This window comes from Saccopteryx leptura, chromosome 3, assembly GCF_036850995.1.
Source record: "Saccopteryx leptura isolate mSacLep1 chromosome 3, mSacLep1_pri_phased_curated, whole genome shotgun sequence".
NCBI classification, from domain to species: Eukaryota; Metazoa; Chordata; class Mammalia; order Chiroptera; family Emballonuridae; genus Saccopteryx; species Saccopteryx leptura.
This window is the reverse complement of record NC_089505.1, coordinates 72,329,680-72,357,565: the sequence shown is the minus strand read 5'-3', so window position 1 is coordinate 72,357,565 and position 27,886 is coordinate 72,329,680. Positions and strand designations below refer to the sequence as shown.

The 27,886-nt window shown below is 42.2% G+C and overlaps 1 protein-coding gene and 1 long non-coding RNA gene across 6 annotated transcripts in view; one reads left to right on the top strand and one right to left on the bottom strand.

Annotated features, from left to right (window-relative positions):
• The window catches only part of LOC136399307 (uncharacterized), a 597,663-nt gene that overhangs the window by 137,317 nt on the left and 432,460 nt on the right, over window positions 1-27,886 (bottom strand). The window lies entirely within an intron of this gene.
• LOC136399266 (zinc finger protein 43-like) lies at window positions 580-24,789 on the top strand. Of its 5 annotated transcripts, XM_066374308.1 has the most exons (6): window positions 580-1,111; window positions 8,517-8,654; window positions 9,012-9,092; window positions 14,000-14,126; window positions 21,845-21,915; window positions 22,990-24,789. In XM_066374308.1, exons 3-6 carry the CDS (start codon window positions 9,078-9,080, stop codon window positions 24,271-24,273), a joined length of 1,497 nt encoding a protein of 498 aa, XP_066230405.1. In that variant the 5' UTR covers window positions 580-1,111; window positions 8,517-8,654; window positions 9,012-9,077; the 3' UTR covers window positions 24,274-24,789. The 5 variants fall into 5 exon arrangements, with proteins under 5 accessions (XP_066230405.1, XP_066230403.1, XP_066230407.1 ...); XM_066374306.1 differs by lacking the exon at window positions 8,517-8,654; XM_066374310.1 differs by lacking the exon at window positions 14,000-14,126.

The following is a 27,886-nucleotide window of genomic DNA, read 5'->3' as shown; positions in this document are numbered from 1 at the left end:
CAGTTTGTGTAGGATAATGAGGCAGCATGTGCGCATGCGCAGATGATGATGTAACACTGTGCATATAGCGGAGCAGCCCACGGCCATGCCAGTCGAGATGTGGACGGCGTGACATTCGAATAAAAGGCCATAAAATATATTAATGGGCTTTGGAAATAACTTCAAAGGAACTAGTCCAGTAAATGCAACCCATTCCCGGAACAGATGAGTCCTTGAGATAAGGAAGTCGTTAGACTCCCAGGATGACTAGGAACAGATGAGTCCTTGAGATAAGGAAGTCGTTAGACTCCCAGGATGACTAGGAACAGATGAGTCCTTGAGATAGGGAAGTCGTAAAACTCCTAAGATGATTAGTGTAACCACATCCTAGAGGATAGATAGGGACTTTTCCAGCTGGGGGCTTTCCACTGTATGACTGGTTACTAAGACACGTGACTAAAATTTAATTTGGGGGAGCCAACTGCAAAACGCAAAATTCGCTACTGTATAACAGCTTGCTTGCTACGCTATAAAAACCCCTAGATTGTAGGCACTCGGTGTGACTCTGGTACTGCCACCTGAGCTCACCCCTGTGCAGGTTTGCTTTTTTTTTGGCCATAAAACTTTGTCTAAACTCTCCAAACGTCTCCAGTGTTTGTTTTACCCGGCGAGTGCAACAGCCGGTACAGAGAAAAGTTCAGTATGTTCTGTTGCGCGCTATATTCGAATCTGTGACCAAAGTGCAACGTGAATATTGGCACATTTATAACGAAGCGCCACCACATAGGAATAATATTATTCGGTGGGATAAGTCATACTTCAAAGAAATCAGACAATTTGAGGACCCTCCCATCTTTCAGCCACCGCAGGCTCCAGGCTCCAATGTTACTGCTTCCCATATAGAATACAGGTTCAGGTTTCACAACATGGCGGCTCCCTAGCGTCACCACAGTGCGAGCGGTCATGACGTTTCACCTTTCAGGGCAGTGCGGGAATCGCCTGTGTTTCTTTGAATGCTTCAGAGCCTCGTCGGCTGCCGTAGCCGGTCTTTGTATCTGGATAGTACTTTCAGGTGCCAAATCGTTTCGCGGAAGTGGAGAGTTTACATTCCTCGTGGACTGCAAAAAGTCAGGTAAGTGTGCTCGTGTCCTTTCAAATTTTCCAAAATGTTTTGTGTCGTGGGAAGTTTGTCTCTCACCTCGCAGATTAGCTGACAAAACAGAACGGAAGTGGTGCAGTGTGGACCCTGGAAGGATGGCGGTGGAAGGAGCTGTGTGGAAGGAGCTCCCAGGTATTTCGGAGGAAACAGGTGACTGCCTGTGCTTTGGGTGCTGTTGGGCAAATAAGCTTTAACAAATGTTTTTTAAGTTTGCTTTCTTACATTTTGCATTGGCCTGGGTAGTAGTCTGTGTCAGGCTGCGCTGTTTGCCATGAGGCAGCACAATGTAAATTGCGGATTGCCTTTCTGTGGAAGGGGCCATGGTATGGCTAATGTTTGCTGGAGAGAAGTTTTTCCCACCTAGCAAACCTGGGTTTATGTTTATGATCCCATGCTCAAGGCAGTGACCTCAAGGTTTGGATCCTGGGTTCTCAGCATCCCAGGCTGATGCTCTATCCGCTGCGCAATCGCCTGGTCAGGCATTTTTTTCAAGATTTTATTTATTTATTTTAGAGGCAGGGGAGAGGAGTGGGAAGCATTAACTTATAATTGCTCTTTATATTGCCTTGACTGGGCAAGCCTGGTCATAGCGTGCCCTATCCATAGCATCACCACAGGTCAGGAATAATGTGTTGTATAAGAAATTTACTGATGCATCTGTGAACACATGGGCTGAGTCCAAAATGGCGTCAGCCTTGTGTGCCTGAAGATTTAACTTTTATAAGGTTAGCGAGCAAAGCTAGCAAGATTAATTGTGGCCGGGAATTTTGGGGTGGGGAAAGGGTATCACTTAATGAGGAAATTGCCCCAGCCGGGATGTAGGTGGGGTAGTGAGGGGAAGTGGAATATCAATTTCTCTCAGGTGGAGAGTTAAGGAACTGCCATGGCCCCAAATCACTTGATACTGGCTAGTAAAGGAGTTTTGGTAAGGGGCCCTAGACCGCAATCTAACTGGTATACTTTTTGAAGGAAAAGAGAGAATGTAAGTTGTTCTAGAAGCTCAGATTTTTCTGAATTGTTAGAAAGATTTGTTTAAGATGCAGAACTTTTCTGCAAGAGGAAGAAAAAAAGAGAAAGGACTGAGGAAGTAAAGAGAGGTAAAAAAAAAGGGAGGGGCTGCCCTAAGACCTCAAATAAGCAGGAAGAAGGTAGAGAAGATTGAGATGAGCGTCTTTGTACACCCCAAGAGAAAAAGAGAAAAAATAGGCTGCAATGTTGAGACACATCTGTCCTTCTACTACTACATTTCTGTCCATTCCTGTGGGACAAAATGTGCTTCTGCCTCTTACTCTTCAATAACTCGTGCTGCTGGGTTGTTATTTTTTTAAGTCACTGATCAAGGCCATAGACCTGGATGTGTTAATCTGTGCACACTAGATGCACCAACCCACATGTCAGCAGATGCCTGGGGCTATAGCCCCTAGTGCCTGGAGCTAATACTCCCTTCAGCTCAACACTTTTGAAGCTACTCTATCCATGACTACACAGTTGCCTGGTCAGCCTTATAAAGCCATTCTTACCCTCTTCTCTGCAAAGGTTCCTGTGCCATCAAGTCTCTATCTTTGCATTTTATTTTGTTCCTGTGGCTTATTTGTTGATTGTACTATTATTGTACTCCTATAATTAAAGTAACTTTAGGCTTCTTAACTGATAAAGCATATCTTCCCTTTTTTTTTTTTGGTATTTTTCTGAAGCTGGAAACGGGGAGGCAGTCAGACAGACTCCCGCATGCGCCTGACCGGGATCCACCCAGCACGCCCATCAGGGAGGGGATGATGCTCTGCCTATCCAGGGCTCGCTCTGTGGCGACCAGAGCCACTCTAGCGCCTGGGGCAGAGGCCAAGGAGCCATCCCCAATGCCCGGGCCATCTTTTGCTCCAATGGAGCCTTGGCTGCAGGAGGGGAAGAGAGAGACAGAGAGGAAGGAGAGGGGGAGGGGTGGAGAAGCAGATGGGCGCCTCTCCTGTGTGCCCTGGCCGGGAATCGAACCCTGGACTTCCGCACGCCAGGCCGACGCTCCACCACTGAGCCACCCGGCCAGGGACCATTTTTTTAAATTTAAACTGTATATAGCTATCAGATTTAGATATTGATTGGGATTACATTTGGTTATATATACATTTGGGAGACAAGATATTTAAAAATATGCGGACTTCTTAGACTCATGTTCACAGTCAACCTTTTCATGTATATATTTGTCTGTTAAAATTTCTGTCAACTGTTTTAAAAATAAAAATAGTCTTTAAATTTTAAAATGTTTGACCAGGCACTTATATCTGGACAGTGAGGAAACAAACATTTTGCCACAAATTAAATAGCCAAATTAAGGAGTCTTTAATTAATGCCAGCGACAACGAGTAGATTCACATCCTAAAGAATTCGCAGCCCCAAACTTACTTAAGGGTTTGCTTTTATAGGCCTAAAGCAGAGAGGGGAGGAGGTGAGCACCTAGCCAAAGCAGTTTTACAGAAGCGAAACAGGCTTTTGGTTATTGTTGGAACAGTCTAGGGCAGAGGTTGGGAACCTTTTTGGCTGAGAGAGCCATGAATGCCACATATTTTAAAATGTAATTCCGTGAGAGCCATACAACAACCCGTGTACATTACGCATTATCCAATAAAAATTTGGTGTTGTCCCAGAGGACAGTTGTGATTGGCTCCAGCCACCCGCTACCATGAACATGAGCGGTAGGAAATGAATGGATTGTAATACATGAGAATGTTTTATATTTTTAACATTATTATTTTTTATTAAATATTTGTCTGCGAGCCAGATGCAGCCATCAAAAGAGCCACATCTGGCTCGCAAACCATAGGTTCCTGACCCCTGGTCTAGGGAGAGAGTGCTCAGTGAAGCATTTTACAAAAAGCAAAAGAATGTGCTTGATTATCTTGGCCTTTTCCAGAGGTTGTTAAAGCAGCATCCTGAGGGCTTTCCGGAATCTGGACATTAGTGAACATTTATGGCCTGTTTAGAACTCTTTTCATTTACTCATCTGCAAATCTTGCAAAACTCGTTCTATGGTTAGGGCAATGGTATTTCTCCATTTCAGCAATGATGCAGTGAATAGAGTTTGGATTGAGACACAAAGAACCCAGGTTCTAAACCCTGAAGGAGCTGACTTCAGTGCAAGTTCATCAGATTTGAGCGTGACTTCACCAGCTTCAGTGCAGGGTTGCTGACTTGAGCCCAAGGTTTCTGGTTTGAACAACGGGTCACTTGCTCTGCTGTAGCCTTCCTGGTCAAGACATATATCACAAAGGGATCAAAAAATAAATAAGGATCCTCAATGAAAAATTGATGCTTCTTACCTCTTTATCTTCCTCTCTGTTTGTCCCTCTCGCTGTCTGTGTTTCTGTCACACACCAAATTTTTAAAAATTTATTTATTGATTTTAGACAAAGAGGATGGGAGCAAGAGACAGAAAGAGACATGGATTTTTTTGTTCCAATTATTAACACATTCATTAGATTATTTTATGTGCCTTTACTGGGGATGAAATCTGCATCATTGACATTTCTGGATGACACTCGAACCATCTACGTTGAGTTACTCGGCCAAGGCTCAGCATTTCTTGCTCAATATGAAATATTTCTGTTGGTTTTCAAAATGCTCGGTTATAAATTCTGTTTTGTTTCTTGATGGCCTTTTTGTCTTCAGTTACTGGGGGAGGTATGTTGGAATCTTGTGCTATTTGTCTGGATTTATTTCTTCTTGTTTTGTGGTCCATTTTGTCTATATATTTCAAGGCTGTGTTGTTAGGTGCATACGAATGTCAGGGTTTTAATAATTTCTTTTTGTTTCGGGATGTTATAGATTTATTTTATTTTATTTATTTATTTATTTTTAAAGTTTGACAACCCTTTATTTTCTTATTTTTTTATTCATTTTAGAGAGGAGAGGGAGAGACAGAGAGAGAGAGAGGAGAGACAGAGAGAGAGAGAAGGGGGGGAGGAGCTGGAAGCATCAACTCCCATATGTGCCTTGACCAGGCAAGCCCAGGGTTTCGAACTGGCGACCTCAGCATTTCCAGGTCGACACTTTATCCACTGCACCACCACAGGTCAGGCCAATAGATTGATTTTCAAGAAAGAAATGGTGGTGGTGGGAAAGGGAGGGAAGCATCAGCTTATAGTAATTGCTTTTCACTTGTGCTTTGACCAGGCAAGTTCAGGGTTTCAAACCAGTAACTTCAGCATTCTGGGTCAACACTTGATCCATTGCACCCCATGGGCCAGGCAGGAATTTCAGGCTTTTACAAGGTGGTGAATTGAAACTAATTGTAGTGAGCATTGCTTTTCTTTCTTGGGAATGACTTTTAAGTGTTCTAGTTTGTTTTGTGTAAGAGTATGGTTACAGCAGATTATTTTAGGTGAGTCTTTTCTTGCTCTTTTTCTTTCCTCCCTCCCTCCCTCCCTTCCTTCCTTCCTTCTGACAGAAATGCAGGGACAGATAGGGAAGACCAACTACAAGGGAGAGAGATGAGAAACATCAACTTGTAATTTCAGCACCTTAGTTGTTCACTGATTGCTTTCTCGTGCATGCTTTAAAGATGGGGTGCTTCAGTCAAGGCACTGAACCTTTGATCTGGTCAGTGACCTTGGGTCAAGCCAGTGACTACAAAATGATGTCTGCGATCCAAAGTTGAAGCTGGTGAGCTGGTGCTTAAGCTCAATGAGACAATTATCAAGGCTGATGAGCCCACACACAGGCAGGCGACCCTGGAATTTTGAACCTGGGTCCTCAGCATCACAGGAAATGCTCTGTTCACTGCGCCACCTCCTGGACAGCCAGTTGTATATTTTTCTAATCTTTTATTTCAAGCATTCCAGATCGTTATGTGACTTACATGTCACCTATAACAGGTTGTTATTTGACTTTAAATTTTATTTCAATGTGACAGTTTTGTGCACTTTGTATTTGATGTAACTAACAGGAATGCTTATTTTGTTTATACTTAATATAATTTTTCATGTGTTTTTTTTTTTGTTTTTTTGTTTTTTTTTTCATTTTTCTGAAGCTGGAAACGGGGAGAGACAGTCAGACAGACTCCCGCATGCGCCCGACCGGGATCCACCCGGCACGCCCACCAGGGGCGACGCTCTGCCCACCAGGGGGCGATGCTCTGCCCATCCTGGGCGTCGCCATGTTGCGACCAGAGCCACTGTAGCGCCTGAGGCAGAGGCTACAGAGCCATGCCCAGCGCCCGGGCCATCTTTTGCTCCAATGGAGCCTTGGCTGCGGGAGGGGACGAGAGAGACAGAGAGGAAAGCGCGGCGGAGGGGTGGAGAAGCAAATGGGCGCTTCTCCTGTGTGCCCTGGCCGGGAATCGAACCTGGGTCCTCCGCACGCTAGGCCGACGCTCTACCGCTGAGCCAACCGGCCAGGGCTCATGTGTTTTAAAACAGTAATCTAAGTTCATTGTAGTTGCTTATATTGTTTTTTTTTTCAGTCTCGTTTTTTATTTTATTTTTATTTAATTTTGGTCTTGTTTTAAATAATTTTGTAGGTTGTATTGATTGATTTTTTTTTAGAGAGAGAGAGATAAACATAGAATAATTTGTTGTTTAACTTATTTATGCATTCATTGGTTGCTTCTCACATGTGCCCTGAGCGGTGATCAAACTTGGAAACTTTATATATGGGGAAGACTCTCTTCACCAACTGAACTACTGAACCAGGTCTCAGATGAGTTGTTTGTTTTTGTTTTCTTTTAATTTCTTAAAAATTTATTCATTTTAGATAGGGGGTAGAGAGAGAGGGGAGGAAGGGAAAGGGGGAGGAGCAGGAAGCATCAACTCCCATATGTGCTTTGACCAGGCAAGCCCAGTGTTTCAAACCAGCAACCTCAGCATTCCAGGTTAATGCTTTTACCCACTGCTCCACCACAGGTCAGGCTCAGATGAGTTATTAAAATTATATTTTCCACATCTGTAAGCATAGAAATTAAGACAGTTGTTAGTTTTTATCCTGACAGTAGAGATTACATATAGCATGGAACTTTATTAAATCTTTGTGATAAATAGTATCTTTACACTCTTCTACAACAATATAGGGATCTCAAGGCATTTCAACTTCATTGACCACATTCCAATTTTTTAACATTTTTGTGCTCTTTTGTTTTTTATATGTGTTTCAAACCTTAGATGTTATAATTATTGCTTATGAGACAGTGCTACCCTGGTGTGGTGACACTTTTGATGGGAGTGTCCATCTAATATGTCAAGGTTGCAGGTTTGATCCTTGCTCAGGGCACAGTTGGAGTCAACTAATGAGTGCGTATGTGGGTTGAACAACAAATACATGGTCCTCTTTCTCTTCCTCATGCTCTCTCTCTCTTTTTCTCTCTTTCTCACTCTTTCTCTCTTCCCAAATTAATAATTTGATGCCGGACCAATGCTCTACAAATGAACAAACCAATCAGGGCTTTAGGGCTATAATTTTTCTATGACATTTACATAATAATTCTACAACTTACTGACATTTACTAATTTTACAGTTGTGACATCATCAAGATTCAGTTTTAAAATAAATCTATGACCTCATACATAAAGGAATTGGATAATGGTATTATTATTATGTTTTGCAAATCATTTGTATAATTTAAGTACAATTCTTCATTAGATAAATAATGTGAAAATATTTTTTCACAATCTCTGTCTCTAGTCTTCACTTTCTTAAAAGTTGGTGCATCTCTATTCCTTCCTTTCTGTCTGTCCCTGTCTGTCTGTCTTTCTGTTTGTCTCCCTTTCACTAAAATAAAAAAAAAGGAAATGAATTTAGTTACATGGCTGGATATACTTCTTTCTTGCTATATAAGTGAAAATGTGCTTATCGAATGCATTTTCTATTTAAATAAGTAATTCCTGAATATAAGTTTAGTTATCTTTCTTTGCATTTTACACTTTTTCTTATCTCAAGCATTGACTGCACTCTCCAATACACAGTAGAAAAGTGGGTTTGTCATGAACATCTGTGTCCTTCCTGATGCCTCCTCATATTACTCTCCTGCCACAGTGTCTGCAGTTACCAGTTTCTAGGAGGATAGGATCATAAAATATGATTCATCTAGGATTACTAATTTAATTTCATAACAATATTTATTATATTTTTTATTTTTTAATGTTTAGAGAGAGAAAGGGGAGAGAGAGACAGAACCATGGACTCATTTCTGTATGTACTGTGCCCGTGATCGAACAAGCAACCTTTGAGAACCAGAAGATGGTCTAACCAACCGAGCTATCCCGATCAGTGCTATAGTATTGTTTAAGAGAAAAAAGTCTGTTTAATGCGGTTTATTTCTGTCATTAATTCCTTTTTTTGTATGTGACAGAGACAGAAAGACAGATAGAAATTATTTTAATTTACTGATTTTTAGTGAGAGACAAAGGGAGAAAGAGAGACAGGCAGGGACATTGGTCTGTTCCTGCACGTGTCCCGACCCGAGATTGAACCAGCAGCCTCTGAGCTTCAGGAGGACACTAAACAACCAAGACATCCGTCCAGGGCACGTCAGGTGATTCTAACCTGCATCCATCCTTGAGCAACAAGGCTCTGGGGCCTGAGATCTGGGGTGAGGGTGAGGGGACTCTGCTGTGCGTGGGTTTGGTCTGGACGAGGCCTGTGACCTGCAGGGCAGCATCTGCTTAGTGGGGGCCCCACTGCTGAGGTGTGAGTGACCAGATGGGCAGCATGATCTGAGGACAGGTATAAAAATCCACTTGTGTGTCTCTGAGAACAGTTTGCTATCCCAGAATCCCTCCTGTCTGTGGGTAGCAGTCACCATCTTTGCCATACAGAGAGGGCATTCCTGTGTGTGGCTGTGGCACAGGAAGAGGGTATGATGGTAAACAGCGTATCTTCTACTTTCCAGACTGACTTCCGGAAACCCTTGTTGCCTGAGGAAGAAGCCCGGAAGAGGAGGAAGGAGGCTTCAGCTATGCCTCTTTCTCAGGTAAAATTGTATTCTTGGTCCGTTGTTACATGTTTGTCTGTTTGTTCGGGGTTTTTTTGTTTGTTTGTATTTTTCTGAAGCTGGAAACGGGGAGAGACAGTCAGACAGACTCCCGCATGCGCCCGACCGGGATCCACCCAGCACGCCCACCAGGGGCGATGCTCTGCCCACCAGGGGGTGATACTCTGCCCCTCCGGGGCATCGCTCTGCCGCAACCAGAGCCACTCTAGCTCCTGGGGCAGAGGCCAAGGTGCCATCCCCAGCGCCCGGGCCATCTTTGCTCCAATGGAGCCTTGGATGCGGGATGGGAAGAGAGAGACAGAGAGGAAGGAGGGAGGGGTGGAGAAGCAAATGGGCGCTTCTCCTATGTGCCCTGGCCGGGAATTGAACCCGGGTCCCCCGCACGCCAGGCTGACGGTCTACCGCTGAGCCAACCGGCCAGGGCCTGTTTGTTCGTTTTTTAAAAAATTTTATTTACTAATTTTAGAGAGAGGAGACAGAAAAAGGGTGAATCAGTGGAAAGCATCAATTTGTGTTAGTTGCTCCATATGTGCCCTCACTGGGAATGCCTGGCGTTTGGAATCAGCAACCTCAGCGTTTCCAGTCAGTGCCGATCCACTGAGTCACCAGAGGTCAGGCTTGTGTCTGTCCTTTTTGAAATGCCCTTTGACTTGCTGTTCTCTGACTCTGAATTGTACTGCCTGATGTTTGTGTACACCGACCTGGGCCGTCCCTCGGTCCCACTCAGGTCTGCTTCGGTTCCATCTCAGTGTGACCCAATAACAGAGGACTTGTAAAGAGACCCTCCGGGCATCATCCTGGGTAAGGCTTCAGCCCTTGGGTTGGAGCTAGGATGCGAGCACTGAAGTGTGGCTGAGGAGGGAGATCGTCCAGTCACCATGTTGGATGTCCTGTCACTCTGTCAATTAGGGGAAAAGAAAAAGCACATAGAGGTCATGGACTGATGTGCACAAATACCTGATCAGTTCTGGAAGAGGGGACAATTAGGGGAAATCCTTCTGCTTTTGTAATACATTTGAAGCTACATGAGTGAGTTACTGACTTGAACATCGAAATGATTTGGAATTGAGCGGATAATTCCCAGGCAGACATTTGTGGTAGAGCGTGTTTCATTACATTATCCATTTGTGTAATCATCCCACTGTCTGACAATTGAAGATTCTTTAGGTTGTTTTTACCACTTCTAGTTCTCGAAGGCTGCATTTTTCACCCTGCACACTGTATCCTCTGACACATTGATGCTGCTGTTTGGTGCAGGTAATAAGGTTCCAGCTACATTCTTTTGAATGGAAATATCCACCTCCCCTCTCCTCCCCACACACACTCATTTTGTTATAGAGACTGGCCTCTCTCCATGAAGTAGTTTTTCTTGTCAAAAATCATTTGGGCCTGACCAGGCGGTGGTGCAGTGGATAGAGCGTTGGACTGGGATGCAGAGGACCCAGGTTTGAGACCCCGAGGTCGCCAGCTTGAGTGCGGGCTCATCTGGTTTGAGCAAAGCTCACCAGCTTGGACCCAAAGTCGCTGACTTGAGCAAGGAGTTACTCGGTCTGCTGAAGGCCTGCGGTCAAGGCACATATGAGAAAGCAATCAATGGAAACTAAGATGTCGCAATGATTAATGCTTCTCATCTCCATTCCTGTCTTTCTGTTCCTGTCTATCCCTCTCTCTGACTCTCTCTGTCCCTGTAAAAAAAAAAAAAAATCATTTGGTATGACAAAGCTTTATTTATTATATGCATTTGCATCTAAAAAATTCAAAATGTCCACTTCTCCTTTATTAAGAGCATTTCCCTCCCCTGGATCCTTTCGCTTGATTTCATGCTAAACTGACCTGGGTTTTGTTTTTCTTTTCCGTTTGTGCCAAAATTCCCTATGGAATTTTTGTATAGATTTCATATTGTCTGTAGAATGCTTGAATAACATGCACATTTCAACAATAGTAACTCATTTACAACCCATTATTAAGGGATGTCTTTTTTATTTTTACAGAGAGAGGGGCTGATAGTGACAGACAGGATGAGAGAGAAATGGGGAGCATCAATTCTTTGTTGTGGCACCTTAGTTGTTAATTGATTGCCTTCTCGTGTGCGCCTTGGCGGGGGTGCAGGGGCGTGACAGCAGAGTGAGGGACCCCTTCCTCAAGCCACTGACCTTTGGCTTGAAGCCATTGGCCATGGGGTCATGTCTATAATCCCATGCTCAAGCCTGCAACCCCGCCCTCAAGGTGGCAACCCTGGGTTTTGATCCTGCATCCTCAGCATCACAGTCTGATGCTCTGTCCCCCATGCACCACCTGATCAGGCTTAAGGGATGGCTTTCTGATGATTTGAATCTTTGATTTAGTTTTGCAATGGTTTGTTTCCAGTGGGTATGTCATTCAGCTTGTTGACTTTTTTTCATTCCTGAGTATTTTATCCTTTTCAAAGCTGTGATAAATAGGACCGTTTTCCTTGGTGTTTTAGATTGCTCATTGTAACATTTGTATACTAGTTGTGTACAGCCCACCTTGGCTGTTAGTTTTTGTCTTATACCCTGTATTGTCTCACAGAATGTAGCTGGTCCATCAGTTCATATATTTGTATTTCTGAATTTTTACAATTCCAACTCTTTGAGTCTGTTTTATTATATTTCTTTCTCCATTTCCCTCCTCTGCTGACCTCTGTTTAAGTAGCCGTGGTGGTCAGCCCTCTTTCTCCACTATAATTCAGTGTTTTCTAATAACCACAATAGAAGTACAGTTGATAACATTTTTCTTATTCCACTGGTGGTGAGATACACGTAAGAAAAACTGATAATAAATTATATTATCCAAAAAATACTTTTAGGGACAGCCTCTCTGCATCAGTTTATTAGTTTATTTTTATGTATGTGCATGAATGCATGCCTATGCATTTGCATGATTTTTATAAAAAACATCACCATTTCATAACTTTTATATATTTTGTAGTTTAAATGGTATTTTAAATATATTCCACAGTTGTGGGTTTTTTTTTACACAGTCATAATAATGTTTGGAGTGAATGTAAGGGCTTCGCCATGTGGTGGCAGAGGGATCGAGTTTCGGCTTTGAACACAGAGGACCGTGGTTTGAATCCCCAAGGCTGTGGATTGAGCACAGGCTCATTGGTTTGAGCCCAAGGTCGCTGGCTTGAGTAAGGGGCACTTCCTCAGCTAGAGGCCCCTCCAATTATGGTACATTTGTACATGTGAGAAAAGAATCAATGAACGACAAAGGTGCTGCATTGAGGAATTGGTACTTCTCATCTATATTCCTTCTTATATGTCTGTCCCTGTCTGTGTGTCTCTCAAAAGGACAAAAAAGAAAAATCAAGTGGATGGAAGAATAGTAATGTGTGTGTGAGCACAATGTGACAACCATTTATGCAATAAAATATAGATAGACTTGACCTCGTGTCAACCTGTTTCAGAGAACAGTTTGTCATTGTGATTTTAGGCTGTTTCCTAATTATTTCAGTTATTTTAAAAATAATTTCAGCCTGCCCTGTGGTACTGTGCATAAAGCATTGAGCTGGATCCTGAGGTATCTGGTTTGAAACCCGGGGTTGCCCAGTGAAGGCCCATCTGAGAAGCTACTGCTCCTAGTTGATGCTTCTTGCTACTGGTTCTTCCCCTCCTCTATCTTAAAAAAAAAAGTTAAAAAAGAAGAAAAAGAAAATATTTCATTGATTTGAAGGAGGGAGTCAACGAGAAAGAGTGAAGCATCAATTCAGTATTTCATTTAGTTGTTGTGTTTAGTAACGTACTCACAGATTTTATCTCGTGGGTGCCCTAACCAAGGATCATACCTGAAAACTTGGTGCACAGGGACGATGCCCTATCCAATATGTCACTTTTTCAAGGCATAATTTTTTTTATTCTTTTTTTATCTTTTTTTGGGGAGGGGTGATGGAGACATAGAGAGGGACAGATAGAAGTAGACAGACAGGAAGGGAGACAGATGAGAAGCGTCAGTTGTTGCGGTCCCTTAGGTCTTCAGTGATTGCTTTCTCATATGTGCCTTGATGCGGGGGCTACAGCAGACTGAGTGACCCGTTGCTCAAACCAGGGACCTTGGCCTTAAACCAGCGACCATGGGGTCATGTCTATGGTCCCACACTCAAGCTAGTGACCTTACACTAAAGATTGTGAGTCCATGTTCAAGGTGACAACCTCAGGGTTTCTAACATGGGACTTCTGAGTCCCAGTGCGATGCTGTGTCCACTGCATCACCAGCAGGTCAGGCCTGTCTGATTCTTTACCTTCAAGTTTAAAACACCACCTAAATTGAGGTTTTTGCCGCTTAGAACATCCGATTTTGATCTGAGGTGACTTTCTTAGAATACCCGTGACAGTTTCTCCTCGAAGACGGCGACAGAGCAGTCTCTAGTGAGCTACTGTATGGATAATAAGTTAACATGTGGAAGCATCTGGACTAATGCTGGCATATTGGACACATACAAAGACTTCATTCATCTCTGTTGTTGTCCTCATCACATTCAAGAGTCTGAAAGGTTTTATAGACCCTGTGGACTTTATTGTCTCTTAAAGACACCGCACATAGTCTAGTTCATAGAGACAGTGAACATTACTCAATGTATAGAACAGTTACAAACAGTCCTCTATACACAACCTGGGTTTGAATTTTAATTGTACATTTCATGTGTTCTCTTCCAACATGAGAAACCTTTCTTGATTTTCTGGCTGTCATAAACTATTATGGAAAAGTAATGTAAACCAATAAGTCGGAAACATCACTTGCTCAAATCTAGATCTGTATGTTTCAGATAGTCATTTTAACCAAATCGATTTTTATATCTCCCTTCTCATTCTGTGTGAGGCTACTAACTGTCACCATTTCTCCTTGGTGAAATGTTTTCATTTCAGCAATGCTTGACCTTCAGGGATGTGGCCATAGAATTTTCTCAAGAGGAGTGGGAATACCTGAGCCCAGCTCAGCGGGCCTTGTACGTGCACGTGATGTGGGAGAACTACAGGAACCTGCTCTCACTGGGTGAGGATGACTTTGCTCCAGAAGTCACTGTCTGCCCTGTGTGTCTTTTCCCTTGGGTGTGTGTGTTGGGAGCCCCTGCTTGGGTGACTGAGATTGAAGCTCTGTGTACTCAGACAGGGAAAGGCTTCATAATGTGGCTTTAGGACTTTAAACTTCCCTTCTCTTTGGATGTACTTCCCACTTCATAGTATTCAGGGGTTGTTCCAGAGCTTTAAGTGTTTATAATGCTCTATGGCAAACTTAACCTATCTGAATTTTTGTTCTTTGTACTTGTACTATTGATTCAGTAGTTCTTGGAAGAGAGTTTGGGGCCTGCATATTGACACTGGTCCTTATGCACAGAAGGTGACAAGCAGTGGGTTGATTAGTGAAAGGCTTCTCTCAATTTTGCTGTAATATTCTTTTTCCTTAATTGAATGGAGATCAGATGTTCTGGAAATCTGAACATCTTCATGTTGATTTCTATATATATGCGGGAATTTTTGTTTCTGATGTGAATATTAATCTCCATGTTGGAGCAAGGTAAACAGGCTGGGAGTCTGGAGAGAGAGTTGAAAATACTAAAAAAAATTTTTAAAAATGAAGAAATTATTGCTGTACCTCATCTCTCCCTTTTCATGGGATGCACCCACCATGTGTGCCTGCTGCTCAGGGAGAAATGTTTTGCCCCTCCAGTCCCCGGGGCTGCTGAGAGTGAGTGCTGTGACCCCATACTGTCCCTGCCTCTGGGGCTCTGGGATTGTCAGTGGCGGCAGCTGCGTGTCTAGTTTGGTTTTCTGCTTGGTAATGTTGGCCGCAGGAGCACAGCTGCCATGCCTGTGTACCGTCTCTTGGGTCAGCTGCAGTTCATGCTGGCCACGCAGGAAGAATGTTGCTTCTACTTTCTGCCCTTTCTGGGTGCAGAGAGTGTGCCCTGGTAACCTGACTTCTCCCCTGCTACCGGGTTCACTGGTGTCTTTCTGGCTGTGTGTGTGTCTCCCGTCTCTTTCATGCTCTTCCCTTGTTCTTTCAGGTAAGGGCACCTTCCGATGTGTCAGTGTAAGAGTTCCTCAGGTGATCTGTTGACCCCGTGCATGAGATCTTCTATATGGGCTTCCAATTCTGCTTAATTATTCTGTCTTTCTATACTATACCTTTTTTAAATTTATTTTTTATTTTTGAGAGAGAGAGACAGACAGGAAGGGATAGAAAAGAAAAGCATCAGTTCTTTGTTGTGTCACCTTAGTTGTACATTGATTGATTTCTCATATGTGCCTTGACCTGGAGCTACAGCAGAGTGAGTGACCCCTTGCTCAAGCCAGTGACCTTGCACTCAAGACAGCAATGTTGGGCTTCGAGCCAGCAACCTTGGGGTTCAAGCTTGTGAGTTCATGCACAGGCCGAGACCTCCAAATTTCAAAGCTGGGTTTTCTGTGTCCACTCTGATGGTCTATAGACTGCACCACTACCTGGTCAGGCACTCTCATAAAACCTTAAAAAATTGAGTCGTGGATGTTTCGGCTTATGCGATTTATATCATATATTTACTACCTTGGCAAACTGATATGATTGTGTATAGCAGAAGTATGCTTGGTATTATTTTTCTGGTACATAATTGTTTTATTTTTAATATAATTTTGCAACTCTGTTAGGATAGGTAAGTGACATGCTAGAGTGTATTTTGACTTACACCAAAATTTGGGTTATGTCACTGTTGTAGGAATTAATCTGAGGACCCCCTGTAATCTGATTTTGAATTCAGTCTATTTATATTTTTTTACACAATCAGAGAGAGAGATAGATAGGGACAGACAGACAGGAACGGAGAGAGATGAGAAGCATCAACCATCAGTTTTTTGTTGCGACACCTTAGTTCAGCGGTTCTCAAGCTGTGGGTCGCGACGCCGGCGGGGGTGGATTAAAGCAATGAGAATACATAATGCATATCAGGTATTTACATTCTGAATCATAACTGTAGCAAAATTACAGTTATGAAGTAGCCACCAAAATTAGTTTTTGGTTTGGGGTCACCGCAACATGAGGAACTGTATTGCAGGGTCACGGCATTAGAAAGGTTGAGAACCACTGCCTTAGTTGTTCATTGATTGCTTTCTCATATGTGCTTTGACTGTGGGGCTATAGCAGACCAAGTAACCCCTTGCTCAAGCCAGCGACCTTAGGTCCAAGCTAGCGAGCTTTTTTTTTTTTTTTTTTTTGCTCAAACCAGATGAGCCTACACTCAAGCTGACAACCTTGGGGTCTCAAACCTGGGTCCTCCGCATCTCAATCCGATGCTCTATCCACTGCTCTACTGCCTGGTCAGGCAGTCTATTAATGTTTTACTCATAACTTTTGCATCATAATTCATCACAGATTTTGGTTTATGGTTTTATTCTCAGTACTTTTGTTTGGGTTTGATATCGCATAAAGATAGCTTCCTAGAAAGTATTTTTTTACTCATTTTTAGTTTTTATTTATATATATTTTTATAGAGAGAGACAGGAAGGGAGAGAGATTATAAGCATTGATTTGTAGTTGTTGCAATTTATTCACTGATTGCTTCTTGTGTGCCTTCAGTGGGGGCTTCGTCCGAGCCAGGGACCCCTGCTGAAGCCAGCAACCATGGAGTCATGTCTATGATCCCATGCTGAAGCCAGCTACCCTGTACTCAAGCCAGATGAGCCCATGCTAAAGACAGTGACTTGGGGTTCTGAACCGTGTTCGTGGTCTGCACACTATCCAGTGTGCCATCACCTGCTCAGCAGAAGCATTTCTATAATTCCTTTACTCTTTAATGTTTGGACATGTTCGTGAAGAATTATTAGTGTCATTTTTTTTTATTTTTTAAAATGTATTAATTTTAGTGAGACAGTAAGGGAGGGAGAGAGAGACAGGAACATAGATCTGTTTGTGTCCGTATCCTGACGGGTTGAACTGACAACCTTTGCGCTTCGGGTTCTTGCTCTAAGCAGCCGAGCTATCCGGCCCGGGCCTGTTAGTTTCCTTTAACTGTTGCTAGAATTACCAAGTTCATCAGTCCATGTGCTGCACAGCTTTCCTCTGCAGGGAGCGTTTTTTTTTTTAAACTTATTATTACTCTTTTATCTATGTCCTGGTTTACTAGTGGATCTCCTTTGATTTTTCTTCTGCATTAATTTTTTAAGCTAAATTTTAAGAAGTGTGGCCTTATGGAACTTGACTCCCCATGTTTTGGTGTCCAGTGGTTTTGCAGGTAATTGTTCATAATAGTCTCTTACATATTCTTTTTTGGCATTATTTATAAAATGTATGCTTCTTGTTTTGACTTCATTGTCTTACCTTTTAGTTTCAGTTAATTTCCTTATGGTTTCTCGCTGTTTTAATTTTACAATATGTTATATCTATCTATCTATCTGTCCTGTATTTATTTATTTATTTTGAGAAATCAGGAGGTAGAGAGACTCAGTGCATTTGCCGCAACAGGGATCCAGCTGGAAACCACTGTCTGAGGCCAATGCTCAAATCAATCAGGCTATTTTTAGCTGCTGAGGCTGAAGGTTGAGCCACTGGCACCTTTGGCTGAGAAAGGAAAAAAGAGAAGGGGCAGTGGAAAGGGAAGAGAAGCAGGTGATCGCACCCTGACCTGCGTTGAAACGTGGGATTTCTGCATGCTGGGCCACCGATACCTGGTGAGCCTTCTGATCTCTCGTGGGCATTAGTGGAAGAACCACCCATTATCCAGGGAGTATGAATGTGCTTTGTGCAGGAGAACACAGACACCAGTCAGCTGTGCCAGAAGTTTCTCAGGCCTAAGAGAGCATTGCTGGGCATGAGTGTGCTCTGTGTTACTTGTGTGTAATTCCCCAGTTTAAAATGTTTTCTCTAACTTGAGCGTATGGTACCTTCCTTTAGCTCATGTCTACCTTCAATACTGTTGTCTCCTTGTTGTAAGAACACTCTCCAACCCCCCACTGCCTTTTTTATTTTAATCAAGCACAACAGTGCATTCGTTGTGTACTGTCAGTACCTGAGCGCTCTGTGTCACACAAAGGAGTAACCAGTTTAGGGGCAGCTGGAAACAGTCAGATCATTGAACACACAGTGCACTCATCTGTTTCTACCCAGAGAACGAGTGGGAATTGGGAGTGCGGTTTTTTAAACAATATTTCCATGGTGTGTCAGGGAGAATGGGCAGTTATTGGGGGCAAACATAAGCATCTTATCTTCTGTGATGTGACTTACCTGCCCTGCTCTCCTGAAGCTGTTGTGGTCTAATTGGTTTCTGGAGTCCTCAGAAATGGCAGCTGTGCTAGTACTGGTTGCTAGTTCCCTTCTCCATGGAAGAGCAGTGTTTTGATGCTACCTATTGTGCCATGTCGCTGAAGACCTGTAAACGGTACAGTGGTACTTTGAGATACGAGTTTCATTCATTCTGTAACCAAGCTTGTAAGTCAGTCAACTCGTTTATCAAACAAATTTCTCCCATTTAAAATAAGTGAAATAGATTTAATCCATTCCAGCCCTGTGAAACATCCCCAAACCATCCTAAATTATGAAAAAAGATTTCTTTAATTAAGAAACACACATGTATACTTTACCAATGCATAACAAAATATATAAAATAATGTTATTTAGTACTGTATTCTTACCTTGGAGACCGACGAGTGTGGCTAACAGTGGTGAATGGTGGAGGAGGAGGGAGGGAGGAAGGAATGCAAGCACTGTAGACATGTAAACTAAAACTGCACTTTCTTAACACTAAATGTAAACTAAAACTGCATTTTTTTTACTTAAAATGAAACAACAAAAACTTAATTTTAAAATAATGCACTTTCTTTACTTTAAACTTAACCTAAGCTTAACATTACATATTTTTCATTTAATCATCAGCTGTTTTTGCCTTTTTCACTGCACTTTCATTTGCAGGACTTTTGAATAAAAATCTATCCAAAGAGGTTTGCTTTTCCCTGCCTTTTTTTTTTTTTTTTTAATTTTATTTATTTATTTTTTACAGAGACAGATTCAGCAAGGGGGATAGACAGGGAGAGACAGACAGTAACAGAGAGATGAGAAGCATCAATCATTAGTTTTTCATTGCACGTTGCAACACCTTAGTTGTTCATTGATTGCTTTCTCACATGTGCCTTGACCGCGGGCCTTCAGCAGGCTGAGCAACCCCTTGCTGGAGCCAGCGACTTTGGGTCCAAGCTGGTGAGCCTCGCTCAAACCAGATGAGCCCGCACTCAAGCTGGCGACCTCGGAGTCTTGAACCTGGGTCCTTCAGCATCCCAGTCCTATGCTCTATCCACTGCACCACCACCAGGTCAGGCTTCCCTGCCTTTTAAAATGTTACAGAAATGTGACAAGTGTCATTAAAAAGTGCTGAAGCACGGCCAGTTGAAACTTTTTCTGGGTGTTTCTTTTCAATGAAACTTGAAAGTTTCTCCCACATTGCCAGCATGTCTTTAATTTCTCTTGTAGAAAAAACTTCCTCCAACTCTACCTCCTCCTCACTACTGATCTCTTGCAGAAGCTCCATATGTTGCATCATCTGTAGCTCCTTCAACTCCTCAGTTGAGAGTTTCTCCTCATGTTCCTCAATGAGCTGGTTTACATCACCCTCATCCATCCCCAGACCCATTGACTTTCCAAGGGACAGTCTACTTCAGCGCTTTACCTAGGTCTCAGTCTCTGGTTCGAATCCTTTGAAGTCCCTGTCTGCAACATCAGGCCATAACTTTTCCCATGCCAAGTTCAAGGTTCTTATAACCTCTTGCCATGCCGAGTCAATAATTCGTAAACATATCACGATGTTGTGGTGATCTTTCCAAAATTCTCCAAGGGTTAGAACTGTATTCTCAGTAACCTCAAAGCAGCAGCGAAACAAGTACTTTGTGTAAAAGCTTTGTTTAAAGCTTTTTAAAGTTGGAAATGACCTGCTGATCCATAGGTTGCAAGATTGAAGTCATGTTGGGTGGGAGGTAGAGGACTTTCACAAATTTGAACTCATTGAGAATGTCATCTTCAAGACCAGGTGGGTGGGCCGGAGCATTATCAAGGATTAATAATGATTTCATTGGGAGTTTATTTTCTTGAATATATTTCTTCACTGCAGGACCAAAGATGAGATTTACCCATTCAATAAAAAACTGCCACGTAACACATGCCCTAGCATTGGCGCGCCACATAACCTGCGTTTTTTTTTTAAGAATCTTGTGAGTCTTAAAGGCTCAAGAATTTTTGGAATGATACACTAGCAGTGGCTTTATTTTACAGTCACCGCTAGCATTTGCACACAATTCAAGGGTCAGACGTTCCTTCATATGTTTAGAGCCTGGCAACTTCTTCTCCTCTGTGGTGAAGAAAGTCCTCCGGGGCATTTTTTTTCCAAAAAAATCCTGTTTTGTCACAGTTGAACACTTGTTGGTGGATTTAGCCTTTCTTTGCGATAAGTGCAGCAGAACTTGCTGTGTACTCCTCAGCTGCCTTAACGTCAGCACTCGCAGCTTCACCATGCCTCACCACCAAGTAGATGCCACATCTCTTGAAATTTTCAAACCAGCCATGACTTGCCTTAAACGTATCTTCTGCTGCCTCTTAAGGTTGATGGTTCTTCGCGTTGCTGTAAATAATACATGCCTTTTCTCATATTACACTCTCCGTCACTGTATCTCCTGCCAGCTCTTTCTCTTTGACCCACACCAGCAGAAGCTTCTCCACTTCTTCATGGATATTTGTCCTTAACTGGGACAGAATTGTAGTTCCTTTTGCTGGATTTGCGTTTTTGATGGTATCCTTTTGTTTAATGATGGTACAAATTGTAGATGTATTGTAGTAGTACAGATTTGCCAGTTCAATCACTCGTACACCAAGCTCATATTTTTCTATTATTTCTTGCTTTACTTCTATCGACATCAGTCTCTTCTTCTTCTCACCACTGTGCTTTACACTCATTTTCTTTGGTCCCATAATAGCACACAAAAAAAGATAGTAAAAAATGCAAAATGATGCAAGAACAAGTACAGCTCATGAGATTCGACTTGTTTCTTTGGGTAATATGTGAGAAAAAACAAGATGCTGGGCCCTGGCCGGTTGGCTCAGCGGTAGAGCGTCGGTCTGGCGTGCATGGGACCCGGGTTCGATTCCTGGCCAGGGTACATAGGAGAGGCGCCCATTTGCTTCTCCACCCCCCCTCCTTCCTTTCTGTCTCTCTCTTCCCCTCCCGCAGCCAAGGCTCCATTGGAGCAAAGATGGCCCGGGCGATGGGGATGGCTCCTTGGCCACTGCCCCAGGCCCTTGAGTGGCTCTGGTCGCGGCAGAGCGACGCCCCGGAGGGGCAGAGCATCGCCCCCTGGTGGGCAGAGCGTTGCCCCTGGTGGGCAGAGCGTTGCCCCTGGTGGGCGTGCCAGGTGGATCCCAATCGGGCGCATGAGGGAGTCTGTCTGACTGTCTCTCCCCGTTTCCAGCTTCAGAAAAATACAAAAAAAAAACCCCAAAAAACAAGATGCTGGAGTTGTGCTGCTGATACTGTACCCGTGTGCCAACACCCCAACCGGCGGCAGCTTCTTGAATCACAACTTGTAAGTCAGAATTTTGCTCGGATCTCGAACAAAATATGTACCGAGTCACACCTCGTATCTTAAAAAAATAAAAAAAATTTGTTGGTCTGCTCCTATCTCAAGGTACCACTGTACTCAGTTTCTACATTAGAGTTTAAAGTATAGTTATGTAACTATAGCTTTTGATAACTTATCTTACAGCTATTTTTTCTGAAGACACCCAAGACTTGTTGCCAAAGCCAACCAAAGAATTATTCCAGAAAATGCTTTTGGTAAGATATGGAAAGGGTGATATTTAGCACGTATTCCTCACGAAAGTGGAAATGTTATTAGGTGTATGAATGACAGAAAGGGTGTTAGGATGGCCCTAACCCTAAAAGAGAACGAAGGTCTAAAGTACCTTTGGTAAACCATTACTAATTTATTTGCATTTGCAGAATGATGTTTTGTTGTTTTATGGGGGTTTTCACTTATGTGTCCTTTGTTTGTTTAGAATATATTATTAAACATGGAGCCAGTAAAGAAGAAAGGACTCAGGTCGGAAGAAGCCACAGGAGACAGCCTAAGCAGAACTGCTTTGGCTCAGTGAGAAGTCTTAGGAAAGAGAGCCTTAGAAACAGACCCAAGGACTGAGCCCACGACGAGCTGCTGCTGCCCATTGCTCCCGGTTCCAAGTCCTATGGGGTCCCTTAGAGCAGGCGTCCCCAAACTGCGGCCCCCTGAGGCCATTTATCCAGCCCCCACTGCACTTCTGGAAGGGGCACCTCTTTCATTGGTGGTCAGTGAGAGGACCACTGTATTTGGCAGCCGTCCAATGGTCTGAGGGACAGTGAACTGGCCCCCTGTGTAAAATGTTTGGAGACCCCTGCCTTAGAGTTTACAGCATACTCACTGGAGATGGAACAAGAGGAGTAGAGCAGAGTGTGTTTGAATGGAAAGACCCAAATGAAATTTTAATACATTTCCTGAGACTATTTATAAACATGGGAGAAGATATTTGTAAAATTCATCACATTCTTAAGCCTGTGGTACAAATAATTTTTACCATAAAAAATGTATTAAACACTCAAACTCTTGAAAAAAAATTAGAGATTTTAAAGTGAAGATAGAATTTCAAAGGCTGATCACATTAAGCATCCATTAAACAAGTGTTCATGGTTTTTCCACTGAGAAGTCTTTCGGAGTCTATAGTTTTCATAAGTTTGGTTGTTTTTTTTGTACAGTCATTAATTATATAATGTTCGTCATTCAGTAGGTGTGACATAGTAGTTTATTAGAATATCTTTACATGTTTACTGATTCTAGAGGCCTCACTAATGACCTATCTATTTACATTGATTTACCAGAGTATGTTTAATGGAGAGAGAAGTGACCGATTCAATGACTGTTGGGAAAACTTTAGTCAAGGTTCAAATCCTAATAAACATCTGGCAACTGAATTTCTGAAGAACCATTCTAAATGCGGGAAGGACATTGATCAAAGTTTAAAACTTACTCTGCACCAGAATATTCATATTGCTGAGGAGAAAAATAATTGTAGTGAGGTGGACAATTGCTTACTGTTAAATCTCAGTGAACAGGAGACTACTCATACTGAGGAAGAAGCTAATAAATGTAATAATGAGAGTGAAAGAGTTTCTATTCAGATTTTTAAACACACTAAACGCAAGAAATTTTATGCAAGAAAGACACCTTACAATTGTGAGAAATGTGGTAAAGCCTTTATTTCTCTTGCATATCTCTCTCAACATAAGATGGTTCATGCTGAAGAGAAGGCTTACAAATGTAAACAGTGTGGAAAAGACTTTAATTCAAGTTCATACCTTACTGTACATGAGCGAATCCATACTGGAGAGAAGCCTTACAAATGTGAAGTATGTGGCAAAGCCTTTAAGCAACGTTCACATATTAGTAGACATAAGAAAACTCATACTGGAGATAAGCCTTACAAATGTGAAGTATGTGGCAAAGGTTTTACTAGGCATTCGGGAGTTATTAGTCATCAGAGAATTCATACTGGAGAGAAGCCTTACAAATGTGAAATATGTGGCAAAGGTTTTACTTGGCATTCAGGTGTTATTAATCATGAGACAATTCATACTGGAGAGAGGCCTTATAAATGTCAAATATGTGGGAAGGATTTCAATCACCATTCACTTCTTATTCAACATGAAAAAATTCATACTGGAGAGAAGCCTTACAAATGTGAAATATGTGGCAAATGTTTTGGTCGGCTTTCACATATTACTAGACATAAGAAAACTCATACTGGATTGAAGCCTTACAAATGTGAAATATGTGGCAAAGGTTTTGCTCGGCGATCACATATTACTACACATAATAAAATTCATACTAGAGATATGCCTTACAAATGTGAAGTATGTGGCAAAGCTTTTAATTTGCGTTCAAGTCTTACTCAACATGAAATAATTCATACTGGAGAGAAGCGTTACAAATGTGAAATATGTGGCAAAACTTTTAATTGGCGTTCAAGACTTACTCAACATGAAATAATTCACTCTGGAAAGAAGCCTTACAAGTGTGAAATATGTGGCAAAGGTTTTGCTATTCATTCAAGTGCTATTCAACATAAGAGAATTCACACCAGGGTGAAGACTGAACAATCATAACACTGCTCAAAAAAACTAGGGAACATTTTTGTTACTTCATGTTTTGAAATATCCCCTAGTTTTTGTGAGCAGTATATAATGAATTCCATATTCAGAATTTTATCGACACATGAGAATTCATAATAGAAACTTTAAAAATAAAAACTGTGGAAACTCTTATACCTGGATCATCAGCCTCACTCAGTATACAAGAATGCATATTGGGGAAAATTTTCCATTCATACACTGTTCAAAAGACAGACTTCAGCAATGTTATTCATGCTGGCAACTGAACGTAAAGAAGTAAAAAATAAAAGGGGAAGGAATTGAATCTGAGATGCCACTGAATATTAGTCAAAAAATCATTTTTAGCTTGACCTGTGGTGGCGCATTGGATAAAGCATGCACCTGGAACGCTGAGGGCACTGGTTCAAAACCCTGCACTTGTCTGATCAAGTCATACGGGAGTTGATGCTTCCTGCTCCTCCCCTCCTTCTCTCTATTTGTCTTTCACATACTCTCTCTTCTCTCTAAAATGAATAAAACACAATTTTCAAATATTTCATTAAATCGTAATATTAATTATACAGTGTATAATCTAAGGTTTACACCCTTAGTTAACTTTTAAGTATGTTACAAAATGGATGTCTCAATATGTACAATTACTTAAAATCATTCCTTTGTTACCCTGACAGTATTTGAAATATTTTTTTAATACATTTTAAAAATTTGGGCCTGCAAGGCAGTGGCGCAGTGGATAGAACATCAGACTGGGACGTGGAGGACCCAGGTTCGAGACTGAGGTCGCCAGCTTGAGCGCGGGCTCATTGGGTTTGAGCAAGGCTCACCAGCTTGAGCCCAAGGTTGCTGCCTCAAGCAAGGGGTCACTCGGTCTGCTCTAGCCCCCCAGTCAAGGCACATATGAGGAATCAATCAATGAACTAAGGAACCACAGCAAACAATTCATGTTTCTTATCTCTTTCCCTTTCTGTTTCTATCTGTCCCTCTCTGACTCTCTCTGTCTCTACCACAAGAGGAAAAAGTAAATAAATTGTCAAAAACTAAAAATTAGGGCCTTTCTAAATACAAATATTTTTTTCTATCCAGGAGTCTTATATTTATTGTTTAAATTTTAGAGGAGATGGGACAGAGACACAGACTCCCAGATGCGCGCCCCAAGCAGAATACTCCCAGCAAGCCCCCTACAAGGCGATGCTCTGCCCATCTACATCTGTTGCTGTTGCTTTCAGAGCGAAGCCATTTTTTTGTAGTCATTGAATAGTCACAAGGAGGTGAAGGACTTGGTAGGAAAGACAGTCAATATTGTAAAAACTGAGGTATTGTGTGAAAACGCAGGCCCGTTCCCCAAATTTACTCCCTCTCACACCTTCTGGGAATATAATGAAGGTCACAATGAGTGTGCTCTGGGATTTTGAAATTTTTACCAGTTCCTTGGTTGAGAGGAATCCAAAAGGAAACTCTTCCAATGTGAGCCCAGTTGTAAGCAGCTAGTGTTTTGATCTAACATGAGTTGTGCTCCAGCATGTTTTGATAAACTAATTTTTTTTCCGGCCAGCCCTCACGTTATGTCTGTATTCCATAAGTAGTTTTCTGAATGTGCCTCCACCTCAGGTCTCTGCATAACAATTTGAGGTAGGAAGCAGAATTCTAGAGACAATGCAGCGTCTACAGGCTGGATGGGAGGTGGTACAAAATTATAGTTGGGGGTAATTCCAGGTCGGAAAATGCCCCATATACTAGCTGTGGCAACCCTGATTGATAGTTGGGGAGTCACTGTGTGAGTATGGAAACACCCACAGAACTACTTTCTGTCCTGCAATCTCTGGTGCAGAAGCCCTTGCTCGCAAATGAAAAGGAACTTGGATCAGTTCCAGCGGTGGTCCTATGGCCAGTCCTCCAGGCTGTGTGTATCTAAGAAGGCAGAGCTAGAGGGCCAAAGTAGCTCTAGTCAACATCCAAGATCAACCTGGACAGTGACATGTGGCCAGTGCATGCAGGCCCAAATGAAATTATGAAAAGGTTATGAAGAGACAGCTCTGAACAAGTATTAACTTATTGATATGCCACATGAGCGCTAACCATCCTTGGGAACTGGAACCCTCGGGAGCAGGTGCACTAGCTGAGAGCTTTGTCCTCATATTATGAAGAAACAGGAGGGGGAAGATGTATTGAAGGAAATTTATTTCAAGTATGATAAAGAACATTTTTTTAAACTAATCTTTAATTACTATTAACTTATTTCTTAATAGCGATACTTATTGTACCAAATTATTACATGCTTTAATCCTCCACATCTCATATCCCTTGTCGTGTCTCTGTGAAACATTCTGGAACTTGGCACTATTGATTCTTGGTGTATGGGAATAGAAAATGAAACACCGCTTGGTTTTGGTATGAAACTGTTCACCTGTCCAAGAGTTGTGTATTTCTCGTTCGTTCTTGGTCTTTACATAGACTCTCGCAGTTCTGGTTTAATCAAGCTCCTTTCCTTTGTTCTAATAGCAGAAACGTTTCACGATCCAACTTTCTTCCCGCATCCATGCTGGCACCTCAATCCTAGCTACTGCACAGTTGTATTTCAGTAACCGCAGTATTTTAAAAAATAACTTTTTACAAACCTTTTCTATCTCAGTCCAGCTGGAACAAGTCTATTCCAGTGTTTCAAGTGTGAAAAGGTATGAAATTAAGTGGACAGAGACTTAAAGTTGTATACATACAGATGGGTTTGGGAGGATGGCACGGCAAACTACTGTTCCTGAGCTGTAAGATGGCTGCTTTCAGAGAAGCATCCGTCTTTATTCATGGATAAGTGAGGTTCATTAGCAATTCAATTAAGTTTCAAAGACAACCCCCACCATACCATACAAATGTAACTTTACACCAATAAGAAACTAGCTTCCAGCTACTTCCAGAAAACATGAGTGGGACGATGGAGAATCAAGCATAACTCTTTGTTAATTAGGCAGGTAAGGTGGTGGTGGTGGGGGGGTTCGTCCGCACCTCTGTCCTCAAGATATATCCAAATTGCAAAATACCCTGTTTATATTCCAGTCCCCAACAAATCCCCCTTTTATCTTTTTTAAAACTTCAGTTCGGAAAAAAAAAAAAAAAAAACTTCAGTTCGTGTGCTGTGATTCATACTCATCTGAATTCCCATGTTCCGATTTGGGGGCAGACTGGAAAAATATAAACAAAATTAAAATAGCCATGCTAAGAGATACTATAGCAAGTGTCCTAAAACAATGAAGTGATTAAAGCCTATTAGATTATCAATTAAAATCTTAACTAAAACAACAGGATCTAAAATTCTTACAGTCTCAAATGTCCTTAGCATGTTAATGTAATTTTACCTTGTCCATGTTGATACCATCACCGCTTCATATTATTTGTAAATGTAACCCAACCCCACTTCGGTCTGAGAACTGTCCCAAGGAGCAGGAGTCACACATATTCAGGAAAAGTCCACAAGGCACTGGAGTAGTGGTCACATTTCCACCCTTTGCAGCTAGAGTCCAAGTCCCAATGACTACTGCTTCTAGCTGGCAATGCTTCAGGGAGGACTGGAAGAGCCATCTGCAGCATGTATGGAGACAGCTTTTTTCTTTAAACTGGA

Bases quoted from the DNA above. Each gene is read 5' to 3' on its own strand.
- LOC136399266 (XM_066374306.1), top strand. The intron at 14,127-21,844 runs GTGAGGATGACT...CTTATCTTACAG, and splicing joins CAGGAACCTGCTCTCACTGG to CTATTTTTTCTGAAGACACC. The intron at 21,916-22,989 runs GTAAGATATGGA...TTGATTTACCAG, and splicing joins TATTCCAGAAAATGCTTTTG to AGTATGTTTAATGGAGAGAG.